At 40.9% G+C, this 21522-nt stretch overlaps 1 protein-coding gene across 1 annotated transcript in view; it reads right to left on the bottom strand.

Annotated features, from left to right (window-relative positions):
- Positions 1-21522, bottom strand: part of pkd1a (polycystic kidney disease 1a) — a 61312-nt gene that overhangs the window by 37092 nt on the left and 2698 nt on the right. The window contains exons 2-8 of the mRNA XM_079552597.1: positions 9869-9940; positions 8661-8729; positions 7565-7636; positions 7137-7300; positions 5132-5382; positions 3994-4254; positions 2393-2561 (exon numbers count right to left, since the gene is read on the bottom strand). Coding sequence (XP_079408723.1) covers positions 2393-2561; positions 3994-4254; positions 5132-5382; positions 7137-7300; positions 7565-7636; positions 8661-8729; positions 9869-9940 — 1058 coding nt within the window. The remainder of the gene's footprint in view (positions 1-2392; positions 2562-3993; positions 4255-5131; positions 5383-7136; positions 7301-7564; positions 7637-8660; positions 8730-9868; positions 9941-21522) is intronic.

Here is a 21522-nt window from a genome sequence, read left to right as displayed (position 1 = left end):
TTTGTTTTCTTTCTGCAAACCTTGTTTCTGCTGTTGCTCAAATAATAAAAAATAATAAAAAATAAAAGGATAGTCACAAAGTGAAATTGTTAATTATCAAGTTGGTAACATTGAATTTGCATCAGTAATAGCCCTTTATTTGTGGTGATTTTCATGCATATGTACAGTAGGCTATACAACTGCACTTTAGGCCTGGGGTGAGTGCAATATTTGTTCAGCTTTACCCAAATCTAAAAGCTTCTTGACTGAAGCAGCCTACAGGCTAGTATGACGCCTAATTTGAAAGCTTTTTTGTCACACCTGTTTATGTCACATTTTTGAAGCATTTTGGTCACTTTTTCGTTGTGTTGTCATCGCTTCTTTTTTGCTGTGTTATTGCTTTTCCGGCACATTGTTGTTGCTCTTTTGCTGCTTTCTTTAATCACAATCATTTTGTCACTTTTTTGTTGTTTTATTGTTGCTTATCCTGACACGTTTTCGTCGCTCTTCTATTGCATTTACATCCTTGTTTTCCTCACTATTTTGACTTTTTTTTTTTTTTTTTTCAGAAGCTTTTAGATTTGGGTAATGCCAAACTGGAAAAACTCAGTTCAGGTGGGGGTTAAGAGGTTAAGGGTGCAATATTTGCAGATATTTTCAGGTCCAATGATGATGAAACAAGAAAAATGTTTGTGTAAGGCCTCTGGAATCCGTCAATCCGAATGTCTTGTTTTGTTATGTTCAGCTTGGAGAATTTACATCTGTGGTGTCAGAGCTAAAATGTGGAGTTCCCCAGGGAAGCATTCTAGGTCCTATGCTTTTAAACCTTTATATGCTTCCACTGGGAGCCATTATGAAGAGGCATTCCATTGCCTATCATTGCTATGCAGATGATGTTCAACTCTACCTGCCACTGAAATCTGAGAGCTCTGTGCAATCTTTATTGGACTGCCTAAAGGAAATACAGCAGTGGATGCAAAATAACTTTGTGAGCTTAAACAAAGCTAAAACTGAAAGAGACCTCCTGATGACGTGTGATAGTGCAATTGGGCCCTTGATTTAGTTTCAAAAGTTATTCTCTAGGAATCTTGACGTTATTGTAGACCATGATTTTAAATTCGACAAACAAATAAATGCTGTTCTTAAATCTAGTTTTTATCATTTGAAGGTTTTAAGCAAAGCGAAACCCTACATTCCACGAGTGCACTTTGAGAAGGCCATTCATGACTTTGTAACTTCGCGCCCCGATTATTGTAACGCCCTGTATGCCGGTATGGACCCGTCCCAAATCAGCCGATTACAGGGTGTTCAAAACGCAGCAGCTCGCCTTTTAACAGGGACGAAGCGCAGGGACCACATCACACCAATTCTTAAATCTCTGCACTGGCTCCCTGTGTATTTAAGAATCCATTTTAAAGTATTACTGATTGTTTTTAAAAGCTTGAATGGCTTGGCCCCCTCTTATTTAGTTGAACTTTGTCAACATCATGTCCTGACCAGAGCCCTACGGTCTGCTGACCAGCTCCTCCTGGTTGTTCCCAGGACCAGTCGCAAAACTAGAGGAGATAGAGCCCTCTCTGTGATTGGGCCTAAGTTATGGAATGGCCTACCTTTGCACATTAGACTTGCACAAACACTCGAGCACTTTAAATCTTTACTTAAAGGGACTATAAGCAGTTTAAAAATGTTAAAACTAATTATTTTCCTCCCCCTACATGTTCCAGCCATGTCCTAATGTGTAGAATGAGCTCAGACTTGTTCACCTCTAAAATCCTGCACTGTCACTCAAAAAGGTGTTAATTCGGGTCCGAAGTGCCGTCATGCATGAGCTTAATATAGAAGCTGCAGTTATGCATAAGACCAGAGGTGGCAGTAGTGAGTATAAAATGACTAACTTGCATCTAGCCCCTTTAAGACACATCTTTTCTCACTGGCTTTCGGTGCCAATTAATGATGTGTCTTGACATTGTTGTAAGTGTAAACTCTTGCTTCATGATTGGTATTGCTCGTCACTGTACAGCACTTTGGTTTTTAAATGTGCTTTATAAATTATTATTATTATTATTTTATATTACAGCAAGACATCTAAACTAAACTTATCTTAACTTCGTCGTGTCAAAAAAATGATAACAGACAGTGAACTTGGAAATGAATGACCTACTTTACGTGAGCATCTGGTTTAGGGGTCTATGTTCACTCTGTATGAGGAAGTAGGAAATTAGACAGGTAATCAATGCGTAAATCTAATGATGCGCCATATGTGATTGATCAGGTGGAAGCTACACGTTGGAAAGCAGCTGATTGTTGATTGCTGTGAACAGGTGAGTGGTGAGCATCGCTTTGATTATAATGGAGTTTGATTGAGTCGTTTTTTTTACAGTGAAACGCCCGAGCTTTGCCCCTGAATACCAACCTTTAGCCACTTCTGCACTGTCCTTGTTGATTTTCCAGTCAATGCTTAAGCCCAAGGCGCCCCAGCTCAGAAGTGAGACTTCCAAACTCTTATTGGCCACAGAGAGGGTCGGACAGAGCAGCTGTAGTTTGGGGGGAAGCATCACTGTCACCTCGCCCTGGGCTGACACCTGCTGGAATAGAAAATTTACTTAAAAATGATGTACAGTTAAAAATCCAAACCAAGTCCCATGGCAATGTGTAAAACCTTGTATAACCAGCTCCAGCTGTTTGTTTAGTTGTAAAAAAAAATATTATACTAACATATATATAAAAATATGTGTCATGGGGTAAAAAAAAAAAAAATCTGCAAAATGCCAGGGTTGCAATTCAAACTCACAATTAATAAGCTTTACCGTAAACATTTGGACAGAAAAAACACTAAACCATAACTAAACAGGGGCTTTATTTGTCATTGTACAAGCGTGTTAAAATAATGTGTTCAGGTGTTAGTCCTGAGCCGCTGCGACTGAGCCGCGCTGCCACTGAGCTGCGCTGCCACTGTGGGTCAACCTGACCAGCATGTTTTTGGAGGTAGAGGAAACCTGGCTGGCTGCCCTAGTCTCCTCTGATCCTCTGAAACGGTGCGGCGCCTCTGCAGTTTGCAGAAAACGGCAAAAAATGCAGATGTACTGAGAGAGGGAGGTTGCTGCCTGTTTATACGTCGCCATGACATTTATCCGATAGTCCGTAGGGTACTTTAATTGTCATGGTCAAAACAATCATCCAACCTACATAAACGGAAACGCTATAACCGACATTGTGTTAAATGTCCAAACGTGGGCGAAGTAATGAAATGCACTTTTCCCACTGCAATTTAGTTTACATGTGCTCATTTGTCTTGATATTATTTCAAGAGCAAAACAAATCCAAGCCATTATTAGCTCTATAGACCACCACAGGGGGAATGTGTGCTTTGGAAATGTCTGGTAATGTGTTCTCTCAATTAGCAGAGACTGTCACGCTGCTTGTTTCACACATGCAGACAGTGCAGTAAGAAAAATCCATCTGACAATCAGGGAGAAAAGAGCCGACACTTTCAAGGACAAAAGGTGAAAGTGAGTGACACATGTGCCTGCTCTGATTGAAGACGACGCTTGAACACAGTGAATCGAAGTGCAAAGACAGGTCAAGCTGAGAAGCTAGCTGTTTACTTTAGCAAAGAAGTACAAAAGTATCCAGTCAAACTATGTGTAGCACAGAAACCACAAATGCAGCTGTACCGAGAGAGAGGGAAGTTGCTGCCTGTTTATACGTCGCCATGGCATGACATGAAAATAGGTCTAAATGAGAATTTACTCCACATGAGGCCACGACTAAAGGATGTCTAAACCAGAACTAAACAAACGGCAAAAGATAGACATTTTTTGCTTCATTTCATGACAATATATGTGCTGAAATAAATGAGCTATTGGGCTGTACCGGAAATCCCGGGTTGGATTAGGAGCTGCTCCAACTGCACTTTAGCTCCCCCAAATGATTCTTATTAGGTTTTTAGGTGACTATGAGAATGTCCTAACCATCTTTTCTGAATTGAGGTTGTATTTATTCATTATTCCTAACCTCTTTGTGTCCGATCCACGCTGTCACGCCGACTTTGTATTGACCAGGAAGTCCATATTTGTGCGTTGCTTTAGTCGCCTCGATTTCTGAAGCGTTGACCCGAGGAGAACGGTCACCAAAGTCCCAGGACAGTGTGACGGGGCTGACAGAGGAGGCCGCGGACAAACCGATTTGGTCGTGGACACTTTGGGGAGCGACGGGTTTCACCGAGATCAAGAAATCCACTGCAAACACATCATCGGCGAGAGTCCAGCCGCACTCCTGTGGACAGAGGTTTGCTATCAATACAAGCAATTTGCAACAAAGACAACTCTTACAACTGTTTTTTAAGATGTTTGCTGTCTAGCCAATAGTTTGTTTATAGAGATAAAAATAGGTTAAAATAAACACACAGACTTAGGACAGACACAGGTGAATTGTAATTTTGAGATATCAATTTGAAGCCTTTTCTGTAGATTGCTTATATTTTAAGCGACTAAATCTAAATAATGGTCAGAGCAATCTGCAAAAAAATCTAATTTCGCCCTGTTTTTGGTGGGTCAAGGCTCAATAAATCAGGCAGGAACTAGATAATAAAAATACCTCTGAAAAGCCTTAAAAATATTGTCAAGTACGAGACTAGAAAGAAAACATTACTTCAATCTTTCGCCGCTACTGTTTCCCAGAAAGGAAATGACCATATTTGGATTACAGCGTCATCTCGGTCGCCTTTTGCGCTCCACGTGGTTACCAAACATGTCAATACTTGAGAATGAACACGCGTGGGAAAGCAGCCAGAGCGCCACAACGTTTTGGTGATTTCTGGGAAATCTGCAGCTTTCTAGCACAGAGATATATAAAATAAATATCTCACAAGGTGGGTATGATCTTTTTAATACTCTGACATTAAAAAGATGTTGAACGAGAAAATTCGATGAAAAAGCTCAACATTGACCACTGTGTGAATAATCGTGTCTCACCTTAAACTTAAGCATTTGTTTTCCTTTCATCCGAGAAGCTTCATCAGCACTAATGCTAAAATAAAGATGTGTGGTACCATTACAAGTTAAACCCCTCCCATGGGACCAAACACAGATCATTAATGCTGAGCCGCTAGTCTACGTTTGCCATAAAGTAATAAAAACATCTTCTTATTTACCTCCATGACGTGTGGGTTGGTGCAGGCAGCGGAGCACTGGGACTCGCTGATGAAGTTGGGCTCAGAGTTGGTGCTGCACAGACACTCACGCCTCGCTCCCAGACCGCCGTAACGATAAGCGGACACTAGACACACGCGGGTGCACTGTTCACGGCTGAAGTTTCCCGGCGTCGATGAGGAGAAGATAACAAGCTCACTGCGGCCCCCGGCTCCACTGCTGCTGTCCTCCAAACAGGCGGCATAGTTCATACCTGCAAAAAGAGCATGTTCAGTTCAATATAGTGGTTGAGGTCAGATCTGAGGGGTGGGAATATATAACAATATGTAACTTTCGTTTTACTGTTTCATGGTTGTCTGGCTCTGCCAAACGATTCCCTGTCCATTTCACGCAGAGAAGCTAGTCTGGTAACGGAGCAATTGGAGCAGTTTGAATGGGCGGGCCAAACGCGCACAGATTGTCAGTGAAATAAACCAATCAACGACAACTGTAGTCCAATTGACAAAATATGAACTGAATATAAACTGATGCGAATGCGGAGGCAAAATCCTCTACTATTTCATCCATGATTAGTTTTGGCTAAGAACTTCCGCACATGTCACTGTTGATTGTACATCGCGGCGCAGCAAGTGATGTAACCTTGTCAATTCTCTGTGACGATTGTGATTGGTTCGGCCAATCAGTCACTTGTTTACCGTGTATGTTCAGACCATAGACCGTTAAAAAGAATATACGTCTCCTGCTCACTCCTCCCCGTTTGCCACAATGACTACGCTCGAGGGGGAAATCAAGGCAGGTTTACAGACTCCTCCTCCCCAGCTCTGATGTAGCATGTTCCTAAAAAGGGCATAAGGGCGGGATCTTCACTGTAGACTCGGCCCTTGCATAACGTGTAGCTCACGCTGCTTTAATGCTAACAGTCCGACCCTCATTGGTACGAGATTTCGAAAAATGGTCTCCTTAATTGTAACTAACCCAGCGTTATCACAGGAGGAATATCTAGCTCTAGATAGTTAAAGGGACCAAAGAGTGTTTAAAACTGTTAAAATTATGTATTTTCCTCCCCTACATGTTCCAGCCATGTTCTAATGTGTAGAATGAGCCAAGACCTGTTCACCACAACTGCCTCTAAAGTCACTTAAAAAGGTGTCACTTCGGGTCCGAATTGCCGTCATGCACGAGCTTAATATAGAAGGTGCAGTTACACATATGGCCTGAGGTGCCAGTAGTGAGTATAAAATGGCCAACTTGCATCCAGACCCTTTAAAAAAAAATTGGGACCAGGCTTTAAAGTTGTTTTTAACTTGTCTAAAGTCCAATGTTTTCCAATGGGGGACTAGCGGCGATATGGAGGTACTACAGCAATGGTCGCCCCTAGTGTCGTTGTCAAAAAGCAGAGCAGCCAGCAGCCATTGGTCCAGGCCCACGTTCTTTCGCGCCGAAAAGAAGTGGGTTTGGTTCATAAAACTTATGGTGCATAACACTCAAAGGTTACGATCAAAAGGAGAAAATACAAGATACGATACTGTACTTCCCAGACTTAAATCAAAAGTGCATCCAGTCTCTCAATCACCCCACAAAGACTACTGTGTATCTTAGAAGGAAAAATCGCTCAACTGCTACAGGGCTCACCTTCAACAGATCACGACAAACCAGAAATAAAAAAATTTAATGTGGTTTCACTAAAAAATACTAAATAATAAATACTTTAAATTGGACAACTTATTTATGCCTTATTTATGTGGCTCTATAAAAGAATTAAAAACGAAGAGTGGTATTTTGTAGGAAAATCTTAGGTCATGTTCAGACTCTAGGTCCTAATCCCCAATTTGGATTTTTTTGGGGGGAAACCCATTTTTTGTCGTTCATATTTCAGCATCACACTGTTGTTTGTGTATTGTATAAACCTTGACCATTTGAAACCAAGACTCCTGTCAACAGAGAACAACCACATCCGGGCACTTTTCAATATGGTAGCATTGAAATTGATTTGTAGTCGCAGTGTACCACAGGTGAGCAGGCTGATGTTGAGCAGCGGGCGCTGGTGGAGCTCTGGGGGATGGTTACAAAGCATGGACTCAGGACGACGAACGCGGACGCCCTTCTTCTGCAGCCAGCTCACCAGCCTGAAGAGCTTACAGTCACAGTCGAACGGGTTACTGCTCAGATCGCTGTGGAAGTAAATACGAAGGCAAGTGTTGGTTAGACTATGGCTAAAATCAACGTTCCTCAAGTCCGTTCCTTTAATCTTTTTAGCTGTATATGTGAATATTGTGAATGCTAGAGAACAATCACAAAGAGCTAGATCTGTAACTATGGCAGAAGAAAAGTATCTGAACCTACTGAGGTGAAATGACCAACCGTGAACTCCCACTCAGGACTTAAATAGACCCCATTTATCTCATGTCTAGGAGCACTTATCAGTGTGCACTTACATTTGAGTTAAATTACAAGGGTTGTCACATATTCGCTCCTTCAGTGTTGTGATCTGGTTGTTGCTCAAATCTCTGAAAGAAAAACAGAAAAGTAGATGCACAGTTCCAAGGCTCCAAACTACGGTATCACACTAGACACGGCTACTGTTTAGAAGATGACAATATTTGATTTAGCAGCAAATGATTAAGTAGTTCCACTTATTGCAAAAGGAAAAATAAAAGCTTTATTTAACTCTCTGTGTTTTGCACACATTTGCATAAACAACATGACATATTCCATAATAATAAAAATGAAAGAATAATAATAGGATTATTATTCACAAAACTGGCACAAAGAGAAGACACTCTGTAACTGTATTTACTACTATTTATTTTATCTGGCAGCACAAATCAGATTATAATGACCATCTAATTGAAGCCTCTGTTAGCTTTTGTTTTCCTGCTGTTTCTTGAAAGTACTCTTGACTTCTCTCCTACTTCCCGATCCCCTCTCCCGCCTGCCCGTGCACAGTCGGCTACATAATGGGGCCGTTGTGTGGTGGTTTTGGAAGGGCCTTATGGAAACCGCCAGTGCTCCCTCTCATCATGGCTAAACGGGTGGAAGAAATAAGCTAATGCTTGGAGGAAGGGGGACTTTTTAGTTGAATTGCCTGTGGTCCTGCGCCACTATTCGGGGGAGAATCCAGTCTAAACCAAACTTTTTAAAATGGACATAAAGTAACTAGGGTTGTGAAATATTAGGACAACAAGCAGGATGCACAATATGTGCAGAAAGAAATCAGGGATGGTGTCAATGTTCTTTGAAAAGCCTGAATAAGAGGGTTAGGACCTTATTATTGGCATTTACTGTACTTATAACTTTAAGGCCGGACAGTTTTGATACAATTTCAAACAGATGTGTTTCTTGACGTTGTTGCATTATCTGATAATGTAAAAACTCAAAAATGGCAAATCATAACAACTGGACTTGAAAGGAACAGGGGAGAAAATTAAGTCCAGTTGTTTTGATTTACCGTTTTTGAGTTTTAATCAACTGCCTAGATGATTAAGAACCTACATTGATTTATCTGATATTTACGTCATTGTCATTACTCACAGCACAGACAGGGGCCCGCAGCAGAAGACACCTCTGGGCAGGACATTGATCCTATTGCCCTGTAGGTACCTGACGCAGAAGGACACAGAGACCTTAGACAGTTTTCAGAACACTTCCAACCACCCAACCAACCAACCAACCAACCAACCACCCACCCACTAACCACCAACCAATCATCCAAACAACCCACGAAACAACCAACCATCCATCCATCCATCCAACACCCACCCATCCATCCATCCATCCATCCATCCATCCATCCATCCGTCCATCCGTCCATCCGTCCATCCGTCCATCCGTCCATCCGTCCATCCGTCCAACCAACCACCCAACCACCCAACCAACCAACCATCCAACCATCCATCCATCCATCCATCCATCCGTCCAACCAACCACCCAACCACCCACCCATCCACCGACCGACCAACCAACCATCATTCATAAAGCGCTTTTCATACATTTCATGTAATAAAAACTGTGTTACAAATTTAGAAACATTCTCTAACACCCACCTCCTCCTACAAAACACATTGTCACATTCACACTCGCCTCATCCACCTCCCCAGAGACATACCACACAAGCACAACTTCTATTCTAATAAGTTCTATTTTATCACGTAGTTTTCTGATGTATCACTGAAATTCCTTCTATTGGTAAAAATGTATTCTTACTACCTCACAAGTAAACATTCATAACATGTATTTTGAAGAACTTGGTAAACTCCATTCTTTGCCCATGACACACAAAGGTATGTTTATAAAAGCCTAAGCATACATTTCTTAAGAATACAATTTTCAGAATTAGTTCTTCAAACATGTGTATTAACAAAGAGCACTGGTTCACAACTGGTGTGCCAAAAGTGGGTTCAGGTCCATCTATGGCCTTGCTTGACGGTGTTTGAAAATCCCCTTATGATGTATGCTGTAATCAAGAACTTATGTGAGAAAAAATGTGAGAAAATTTGGAATTATAACAATAAGCTAATTTTTTTATTATAGGTTTAAAGTCATATTTTTTGCTTGGATCGTGGCTTCTCAGTGTCACACATTGATGGTTGGTCCTCGAAACTGCACCAGATGAGAACCTCTGAAGGAATGAACGTAGGAGTATGAAGAATAATACTGCCCTCGTGATCGTACTCTATGTAAATGGCAGTACATGTGTTGCAGTTCAGTAGGCCATGAATTACATAGTGTTTGATACTCACAGCTCACGGAGGCCGGTAAGATGATCGAGCAAGCTGCTGTCGAGGGACGAGATGTGGTTTTTGGACAGATCTCTGTGGAAGAGCATAAGGAGATTAAAATGTGCCTATCAGTAGATAATTGTGAGATGACACAGACATAACACATGTACAGTCAGTGTGTTATGTCATGCTCCATTTTCCTCTTCTCAGCAGTTGGAATTACAGCGTTTCACTGCTTTGAAAAGACGAGTCATGAAAAAAATAAGCTTATTAAACATTCATTACAAATGGACTTTACAAAAGACATGGCACTTTCTCATAAACTGAAACTAGTAGTTCAGTCCAGTGTTCAGTTAATGCATTTACTATGTTTATTATGTCTATGAGTTTTTCATGCAATTTTTAATGCCCAAAAAACATGTTATAATGCCATAAATGCAGAAAAAAAATCAACATATATTATATTTCCTCAGATTTGCACCTTTTAGCAAAAAAAATCGTAACTATCTGCCAAACTGCAGCTGAATATGTTTTAAATCATAATTTTGGTATTTTCAATGAACTTATAATAAAAAAAATGTTGAGCAATGTCATATTTTTTTTAAATAAATACATTTTAATTTAATTCCAGTTTGAGTCCAACTTAATGCTTTTTAATTACATTTATGGCCTTGATTTCACAATTCATTTAATTACTTAATGCTTTGTAATGCACCGCGGAAACCCTGTTTTATATAAATTTGGTCTAGTGTGTTAAGTAAATGTTAATGTTTAGTTTATTTGATTGTCGTCAATTATAATAAGCACTGATTAGGGCCCTGTGCATTATCCTGACCTGTGCAACAGCATGACAACATATGGTTAAGGTTAAGGTACTTTATTGTCTCCATAGGGAAATTTGTCCTCTGCATTTGACCCATCGTTTGATGCCACAGTTAAAACCTGTAAGGACCAGAGACTGATGGGATGTTGAGCCAGGCTAATGGTCAGAATCACCCACAGGATTAACCTATTGTGCATGTTTTAGGTTGATGGAGAAAGCCAGAGGAAACCCTCTCCTCTGGAGCTCTCAAGGCAGAGGGAGAGAAACAAAGTTTTCCATAAATACAAGCAATATTCGCACTCTGACAGCCTGGTAGGGGTTAAGGCTCTCTCCTGCTGTTCACCCACTGCTTCTTATGGGTCGCTCTAGTGGCATCAATGGATGGGTCAAATGCAGAGAACAAAACATTTACCTTAAATTTGTCTTTTACCCTGTGCTGTCCTGTTCATAACAGGCTATGGGACAAAAAATCCTTCCAATAATGCAATATTCACAGATTTAAAAATCACAACATCTTAAATTTTGCCACATATACGAAAAATTCACTCTGTCTTTTACTGTTATGACTGTTGCAGCTTCATCATGTGATGCTTTAAATATCATTAATGTGATTTTATTTATTTGTTGATATGGTCGGGTCAGTGCATGTTGATGAACACACATCTGTTGTCCCACAGTGGCACACACAAACGCACTTTCATTCATCCTGGCCTATTGCACTGCAGACACAGGGAGAACAAGCAGCTCATCTTGCTGTGTGGCCTTTGTGCCAACTGTTGCGCCACCGTGCCGCCCATCTAATGATCTCTGTCTCACTTCTGAACAAAAATCAGTCTTGAATAAGAAGTACATGGGAACAGAGCGCATGATAATTTCTCCGCCTTTGCGCTTGTGTATGTGTGTTAAAAGACGCCCATTCCCAAAAGGAAACATCTGTACATTCCAGACACGCTGAGTAAGGAAGATGGGAGAGAGAGAGAGCAGGAAAAAGAGAGGGAGTAAAGGAGCTCTGATAAAACCATCAAAACGGGGCCATAAACGATGCCCCGTCCACTTTAAAGTCAGGTCGCACCTCAGCCTCAGACCAATAGTTCCCAAACTTTTGGTGTTACTGCGGAGTCTGACTGTTCTGATTTAGTTTCATTCACATTTTAGACTTGCATTCATATCAGCACTCCCTTTGAACCAGTGCACAGCGGAGACATGTGCAGCATCACGGTTTCACTTTCCCCACCACTTGCAATGTGGCATCTACAAATCAGAATAAAAAATCGTGCAGTGTACATTGGGCAAGACATTGGACCTTCTTGGATAGATCGAGACCCAGCCTAGTCAATTGCTTTTTTTGACTGATCCAGATACAATGACATTTGAGTCCTGTTCCAGTCCTGGGATGAGTGGGAGACACAGTGTTGCTGCACAAAGTGAAACTCGCTAAGATTAGAGAAAGTCGATGTGTGTTTAACATGACCATATAATGTGACCTCCTCCACGTCCATTAACAGCAGGCTCCTGTTCTCCCGGCTACCTACCCCGCCTCGACACACATGGCTTTCCTGAGACATACACACACATACACACATGCACATATGGTTCTGTTTTACTGACAGTGTGGCCAATGATCTAACCTCTCCTTATAAGGCCCGTCTGGTGCCACTTATTCTGAGCTGCAGGATGAGAACACACATACAGGCCTCATTGGCGCTGCCGCACAAAGGAAATGAATGAGAAGCCGCAGGTATTGGCGATTTTATTCGTAAAATCAAATCAAAAGGGCAGGAGAAGTCCAACCCACACTGGCCAATTCAGCAAAAAAAGTGCATTGATAAGATTGAAATGGCTTACACAGGATACCTGTTACACTATGTGACTGTTACTGCAACCTCAAAGTCTGAGTATAAAATATGAATCGCTGTGGAATCAATTAATCAAATTTTTTATCTAATTGTGTGATTCAAATTATGGTCAAAATCAATTGGGATTTTAAATAACAGGTCTACAACCAAGCCTGTGTCCGTTACACCTCATTGTTTAGACTTTAGAGGTGTGAAACTATTTTGTCTTAAAGCAGAGGTGTCAAGCTCATTATGGGTCATGGGCCGCATATAATAGAGAAAATGTTTCCAATAAATGAATAATAATAAACTGTGATTTGGTCAAAGCCTCAACTTGACTGTAGCTTCATTAATAACAATGGCTTACACTTGTGTTGCACTTTACAAGCCTGTGTCACAAGTTCCTCAAAGTATTACATAGTAGTCATTATTCATTCACTCCACACTGTGGTGGTAAGCTGTTATTGAAGCCACAGCCGCCCTGGGGCAGACTGTGCATTTACCACGTGGCTATATAATGTGTTGTTCATATCCTGAGGTCTTATTATTTCAGTGCCCTCTGCTGGACACGTGTGGAACTCTTTCCTTTTTAAAAATGTAATGCCCCCTAGTGGCTAGAATGAGCATTCTGGTTACTCTTTAAAAATCCATAACTCTGCAAAGGAATGGGAAAGAGACTTACTTTTTTTTACATACTCTGGAATTTATGCTCTATAGTGCCGGGGCCGGATTAAATCATCTCGCGGGCCTGATCCGTATGTTTGACACCCCTGTGTTAAAGGGTACTGTAGCACTGGAAGGCTATCAAAAAATTATAGAAAATTAATATGAAGGAACTTTTGAATTTGTCTGTTTAATTAATTATTCATCCAAATGAAACTGGGACAGTGCATGACGGTAATGAGCACACATGAGATGCATGACGTAAACAAACACACATGATACTGGATTGCAGCCATGAGCAAAACTCCATCTGTTGTCCCACACTTGCAAACACACTTTCATTCATCCTGACCCTATTGTACGTGTTTTAGTTGCAGAGGAAACAAGAACAGCCAAAGGAAACCTTTGCAGACACAGGACAAACATACAAACTCTACAAAAACCCAGGACCAAACTCTCTCTGTTTCAACAGTATTCCAAGAGTACCAGAAATGCAGTAATAGAGTTCAAGTGCTACTATTCGCTATACTCCAGAATATTACACTACTATAGTATACTCAGCTCAACCACAAAACTAGAGTAAGGTCAAAAAGTCAAACCATACTCTGCTTTACAATTCCACTGTCAGCAACAGAGACATCCCCCAGGACATATAAAGGAATTCATTCTGCAATCACCAATGCACTGAGCTGCATTTGTTTCAATAAATAAATAAATCTGTTATGGTTCTTCAAATCCCAACCCGGGCTTCATGTCTGAGCCCAAAACAGAAATGCTCAAAAATGTTTGCCGCTTGTACAAATAAACAAATACAGTAGATCTAATTGAATTCTGCTGTGAGCTGATTGGAGAGACACATGTTGCATTGTGGGTAAGCCTTAGTCTGGTCACAGTAAATCAAGGGCTGCGCTCCACTAACCCACAGAAATCAGTCTGCTCTGTGGTCTCTTTCATCGACCTCAGCCCTCCTCCCCGCCGTCATTACTTCCTGTATTTCCTCCATCGCTCTCTTACTTTGTTTATGTGCCGTCTACAGGAGTCAAGTCATGTGAAAAAAGCTGGGGACTGAACAGGCCTCTGACAATTGCTCCAAGATGCTGAGAGGGAGATGAAGTCCTTCTACTCAGGCTTTGGGCTTTACAACATAAAAAAATGATTGTTGTTGCAATATCAGCTAGTGTAGACATTCGCAATTTATGCCATGTTTTATGCATAAATGTTAGCAATGTTTTTGGCAGCAATCACAATTTGGATTTACGTTATCCTGCATTTATGTGTTAATATTGAACGTAACAAAGGTAATGCTATTCATCATAGTTATAATAATGGATCCTTTTTTTATTCAGTGCTTACTTCGACTTGAGTAATGAGGTGAGCTTTCCCCCTGACTCACAAAAGCCGATCACTTTGGCTTCAGGGTTCACAGAGAGGAGTTTGAACAATTGCCCCACTGTGAGCTGCCTCCTACTTTTGAGACTGACGTATCCCAAACCAGAGCTGCCAGTGTTCACCGTTCGTCTGGGGCAAGGATCCGGGGGAAGGGGCTGTCGACGCTGGTACTTTCCCATTGACGATGAAATTAGGGGCTCGAGGATCTTGTGGCGGAGAGGTTTTTTTTTTTAGCTGATTGCTCCTTATACTGTATATATTATCCGCATGAGTCTAGTGCTCCTCTCCACTCCAGAACATTGTGTCCATTTTTCCAGCTGCTGTAGCCGTTGTCTGGACTCCAGCTGGCAAGACAAGACAGCTGTGCACACTTCACACACAGACACACGATACAGCGCACTCTGTTTAAGGCAACGTTTCGACTGGGGCTATGACATTGCACCGAAGTCCTAACTTAAAATTGATCACGATTCCCATGATTCAGTCGAGCTCTAGATTTGTAAACAGAAGTATTCTGGGAGAGTCTAATGCAACTGGTCTGGGAGCTCTGTTGTCGGGGGCTTCGTGCCCCTGGTAGGGTCTCCAAAAGCAAACAGGTCCTAGGTGACGGGTCAGACAAAGAGCGGTTCAGAAGCCCCGTATGAGAGACCAACAGGCCCGGCTTGAATCGTGAGGCCGTCCTCCCGTGGACCCACCACCTGCAGGAGGAGCCATAAGGGGCTGGTGCCATGTGATTTGGGCAGCTCCAACAGCTGCCCCCACGATCCGGCAACGGACAAGTGGAAGAAAATGGATTGATGGATGGACATTGGGTTATGTATATAATGCAGAATAAAATGTTTTCTTTTTCTTTGTATGCACACATCATGATATTTTTTATTTATTTTAAGCTTTCAAAAACATTAATCTAAAAGTCTATTGTGAATGAAATGTACTTGTATATCCTGTGTCCATGACAGGTCCACACGACCACACAGCCAACAATGTTCAGATGGAAGTCAAGTCTTCCTTCTTTTACTGAAGACTAGGAGCCAGGTGGATGCAAAATGCATTACAGAAAAACCAATGCATTTTGCTTTCAAAGAGGTACTTCCGACGAGTGGTGACAGAAAAACATGACATTTTCAGATGAAATACAAAACAAAAAGAAATCAAAAAAGAAATCAATACACTGATGATAAAAGCAAAACGATTGTAACATTTAAAATCCAAATAATAGTTGACATTTGCAAATGCTTACAAAACAAACAAACAGATGGTGACAGATGTCTGCTCTTACTACTATATATTTAGTTTCCCCATGTTGTGGCCAATTTGACTTTTGACTCAAAGTTAATATAAAAATGCTACAATTCAACAATTAATTTAGACCTAGTATTTAGGAGAACATGTAGAATTTAACAGCAACTGAATCAAGTGTAAACAGTAGCAACAATGCTAACAAGGTTTAATCTACAGGTCGACCAATATTAGCCAATTTTTCTATAACCTATAACTCTGTGTATGATGCTTCTAAACTGTCAAATGTGTCAGAGTTGAACTGTGACAGCAGGGGGCGCTTAATTAGGGCCATAAGGCTGTTTTATTCAGGACATTTATGTTTAATAGATACTTCAGAGGAAGCTCATTTGAAAGACAAATATCAGCAGATTCCAAAACAAAAAAACAGTAAGCCTCTGGGCCAGATCTTGTGCCTGGCGCAAGGACAGCCCTGCTCCAAACGCAGGGCTATGATGGTATAATAGTGTTGAAGCACAGAGCACTGCTCTCCTATGGCAGCCTCACATTCATTTCCTTGTTTACATCCCTCGTGTTCTTCCTTTAGCATTACAGGCTTTTATGAGCTCTATCGGTCAAACTAAGTACCTGAGTTAAACACTGTCCGTGTCCGGTGTACAGCTGGTCCCGCTGTGGTCCGGGTCGGCACTCGCTCGGCCGTAGTTGCGTTAACACGACCCAAACAAACGCACATGTTCACCCCGCACTCCCCCACCACCACTCTCCCTTCCCTGCTGATTGTAGGAAAAAGGTTGCTCTACATAACATTGCCATCGTCCATGGGACTCTGTCCTGAACACTTAATGGGCCAGGTCTAGGAGCTGCAAGATCTCAAAGTGCACTCCAACTAATCGCACAAAGTTGCGCTATAGTCTGCGTTTAGAAACACAAGATCGGACCTTCTATCTCTTATGGTTCCAAAATTATGAGCAAAAGTCTGCAACATAAAATATATAAAATAGGTTTACAAAGGTGTGACCGATTCTCACCACAAGCTGTTTCTCAGCTCCTCTGGCGCCTATAAGTTGTGTGAGGGCTCACTTTTAGGCTGGGACTAAACCAGCCTTTTAAGAGCAGTTGACTGAATCTAATGTGTTTCAAGTGCCTGTGTTTTTATGGAAGTGTGTGTGCATGTTTTGAGCCTGTCAAAGACGAATTTCTGTCACCTTCGGGGACAGACAATAAAGTTCTTCTTATCTTATCTTAATATGTGAGAGAAATAATGAAAGGACTGATGCAAAGTGAAATGCAGATAATGGTTTGATAAAGGTTTTTGTGTGATTGATGACTGAAAACTGACTGTGGTGGATGTGACTGTAGGTGGGGTTTAATGCTGGGGGAAGTTTAGCATTGTTACATTGTTATTTGTTATGGAATGTTAATTTTGCATCCAGGGACCTAACCTTGGCCTACCAACAAAACATGAAACTGCATTTTTGTTTCTTATTAAGTGTTTTTATTTGTTCAAAGTAGCACTTAATCAAAGGCTGCTCTTACTTCACTGTTACAACGATACAGTGGAGCAAACAAGGCAATTCTTTTCTTTATTGATTTAGTTACTCTGGTCTTCAGCTCGTTTTTCAATGTATTTAATATCTTATCTTAGTCTTGTATCGTAATCTTCCAGTTCAAACCCTCTCACTCTGTTCTTACTGGACTTCATGATTTTAAGACCAGAGCAAACCCCATTCTCCATGAGCTGTATAATCAAATACAATTTAAAAATATGCAAATTTGTCGGCCGTGAGAGCACTGCAAAGATAATTTTGTGTTGTCAAACGCATAAATGTCAAGTCTCAAAGCACTGAAGTTTTTTTTCTATTCTAGTAGATTCTTTTTGTTCCATAAAGTCTCTTGCTGTGCGGATGGAGCAAAAGTCAGACTTCTGCTTTCGGGGGAGAAGGTGGGCCGCTTTGTTCCCAAATCATACTGGCATAGAAAGTAACACAAAGAACAAAGTGCTTGTTAGGTTATATACAGCAGAGAAACTGACAGTAAAAGGACGAGCATTTTATTCTTCAAGGACAAGAGAGAGAGAGAGAAGATGCTGATGAATACGACAGGGAAAGGTTGGATCATGGATGCAGATGGAATTTCTCCATCCTACACATGCTATGTATAAAAATACCTTCAGCGATAAAGAGGACACAGCTAATTAGCACTAAACTATAAAATAAAGAAAAACTGCTGGTGGCTTGGTTACATTTGTCAAATATATTTTACACCTGATGAAAGGGATACTGTAGGCATTTGTTTTTTTCGTGTGTTGTTTGATGTTGCAATGTATTAAAAGCATATATCACAGAGGACTGTTTTTTATTTGTGACTAAAAACGAAACGCCCTCAACTCTACCAAACCCAGTCCAGTCGATGATTTAACCTTTTTCTATGATGGGTACTCCCTGGATGAATGAGAGCCTTCACTAACATCACAGAGGACGTTACAAGCACAAGATTGATATTCTATTACAGTTTTTGTGCATAAAAAATAAGTCTATTTTCATTTCATTTCATCATCAACAAACGCTCACAGGGCTTCACAATGTGGACATTTTTTTCAGAATAGTATTCAATTAATTGATCTCAATTCTGACTGGGTTCACACAGTCACACAATTGGCATTTCAATTACGTCTAGCAGCAGAAACATTTAATAGACAAAACAACATTAAGGCACGCTGCGTATCATTTCACCTTTTAAAAAGAATTAAATCTGAGCATTTATTTCATTACAGTTGTTTTTATTTGTGAAAAAGATGTGAGACGTAAGCTCGCCTCTTCTCAGGCTTAACTTTCAACTTTGCTGGGAGCGGGACGTCACCATCTCATCCCCACAGAGATGATCATCTTTGGATCAACTATAATGTGCTATTAATCAGATTTTGATAGCAATGATCCTACTTTCTGCACCGACTCCCTCTGCAGTTCACAAGTCCTCCCACAATGACAGCAGCAAGGGGAGTCTGATGTGCTCTCGCTCATCACAACCTGTTATAAAGTCAAGTGTGAAGACCCATGGGTCACAATAAATAATGATGTGTCCACTTGCATCACAGACGGTGCTGTGCAGCTGAGGGGAAGCTGTTCGCTAAATAATGCTAATTGTGTTGAGCTCTGTATTCTTTGTGTGCTTTGGGTGACAGCTTGTGTGTGTCTCATTCCGTGAGTAAAACTACACTTGTCTCGTTGCTCTGTGTGTCAAACGCAAGGCCATGGAAGCAGCGGTTTGTGTTTGGCACAAAGACGTAATGAATAACAGACTAGATGGCACATGGTCCTAAAAAGGGCAAAGACTGTAACTTTGCACAAACCCTCGCATAATCTCCTTGCGTTTCTGATTTTTGGGCACTTACTGGGAAAGAACATAAATCGGCGCCCATGCCACACACTCAGATCATGACAGATGATGGCCAATAGGGGAGAGCAGTAGACGTCGTAAGTCTGGGCATTAAACAGGACAAACCTAAATATAGAACAGACTGACTCCTAAAACATCACAGTATTGTAATGTTTCACATATAATTTGCACCAAGTGGATCCATACATTGTCTTTCTTTTCCTAAAAGTGCTGTTTTGTATTGGCCATACACCTAAAATACTGTCCTTCAAACCGTGATGTTAGACATAGCAATAATGATTTCTTACATGCTTTTCATCTTTCCTGTGATAAATATTTAAATGTATTTCTATTGCATCAGATACTTATGCTGCAGTTTATATCAATCTGGAAAGAAGTAACCTTCAGTTCCCTGTAAACTCCCATATATTCCTGTTAATTCCCATAAATTCCCATGGAAAATGTCCCACTTACCCCAATTTCACTTAAGTTTTCCAGTGTAATAAATAGTATGTAGGATATATTGGATTGCTACCTAAAATAACCACCATGTTAATACTTGTTTGAATATCTGTTTTCCATTTAAGCTGAAATGACTTTTCCAACAGTTTGGTTTCTTGTGACATGTAACCTGGAATGTTCCACAGTGTGGCTTTAACTACTAAACTGAAGAATCACAAGAATCTCAGAACACAAGACCCAATAGACATAAGACATTTTGTTGTTTGCCAAGGACATGGGGCCGTGTCAATTTGTGCCTATTTCTCTAAAAATAGCATCACTCTATTGTCGTCTATTGTGTAACACTTTGAAGAGAAACTGCACTGACTAAACCAACAACAAGCCTTGGATTGTACCACCACTATCCCTTTTTCTTTATTCCTTTTTTTTTTTTTTTAAGCCTGACGACAATATGCTTTATCCACTTAAATTCAAGGCTGTCGGTGAGGCGTGACAAATATCGCAGCTCTTTGTGATATTTTCTCGGTGAGCTGCAGTCGTGCGCAGAGAGGGACGCTTTGAGAAAGTTAATAATGAACTTGCAGGACAGTTAAACATTTGAGCTGAGACGATTGGTCCCTCTCTCTCCCCGTCCATGAGGAATGTCTGAGCGCCTGCGGATGAAGTCATGGCTGCCGTCGCCATGGAAACACAACAAATTCTCTGGTTTTGGGGGGAAATGGCTGAGATGGTCGCGGTCGTGAAGAGAGAAGAAATTATTTTTAAAAAAGGAAAACGTTTTCAACATCTAGAAAAACATACAAATACAAATGATGGGGCACAAGCACAGAAAGAAGCCATTTCTTGCAAAGATTACGAAAACTAAATTTGAAGAATTATACAAACGCAGAAGCCAAATTATGCACCTTCAGGACAATAAAGTGAGAGAAACAGTCATTTTAATTTAAATCCAAAACTAATGAATACAAGGGCTTGTACTACAATATCATTCCGACATTGATATCAGTGCGTTTTCCGTAAAATATATTTTTAAAGCAGTACTAAGTAACTTGTTTACCTTAATAAATCCTTTTTGTAGTCCCTCTGGGGGCAATACAAGTGTTAATGGGGTGACTGGGGAGTCTTTCATCTCCCCCTGGTGTCTCTGGCCAGAAAACCACAATTGCAACTTCCCTGCCACCAGGTAGGTGTCACCAATACACAGTAATGGAATCACGAAGAAGAAGCTAACAGGCTAATGGGCAAAGCTAACCACTTAAACAGTATTTACAGCCAAGTTTGTGTAATTGTACAATATCCCTCTCTCCCTTTGTCTTTTCTGTAGCGTAGTATTTACTCTCATGGACAATTAATGAGTATAAAACCGTAACATGCTACGACACCTGCAGTGGCGCTTATGGCCTCTAGGGGCACGAGTTACATTAGTGCTGCTTTAAACTAGGAAAATAACCGAAGACTCACGTCACTAATGTGCTCGAATTGAGTAAAAAGAAAATGTTTGGCATATTCGGTACCGATCTTTTGCATGTTCTCCATGTGTCTAGTTTGATCCAGGTGTTCACAACTAGACCACTATGAGTCAGGTTGTGGATGCACTTTACTGATCAAATTATAGAGTGCGCCGCTGCATCTAACAGCTGTGAATCAAGAGCTCCTCGGAAAAGCCTTTTTGAGGAGGACCACGCCTGTGCAGGGTCTGAGAGAGCACTAACATGGAAACCAGCCGAGAGGACCACAAAGAAGGAGGCATGTTTTTGGGGAAGGTTAGTGACGATGCAGAAGAAACAGCACAAAAGCACAGGGGTGAAGAAGACAAGATCAAAACTAAGTCATATACAAAAAGGTGTGATAACTTAGTTTTTATAAATTAGCAGCTATTTTGATTATGT

Source organism: Gobius niger (genome assembly GCF_951799975.1).
Source record: "Gobius niger genome assembly, chromosome: 3".
Classification (NCBI taxonomy): domain Eukaryota; kingdom Metazoa; phylum Chordata; class Actinopteri; order Gobiiformes; family Gobiidae; genus Gobius; species Gobius niger.
The sequence above is the reverse complement of the archived record's forward strand: the minus strand, read 5'-3'. Positions and strand labels throughout refer to the sequence as shown.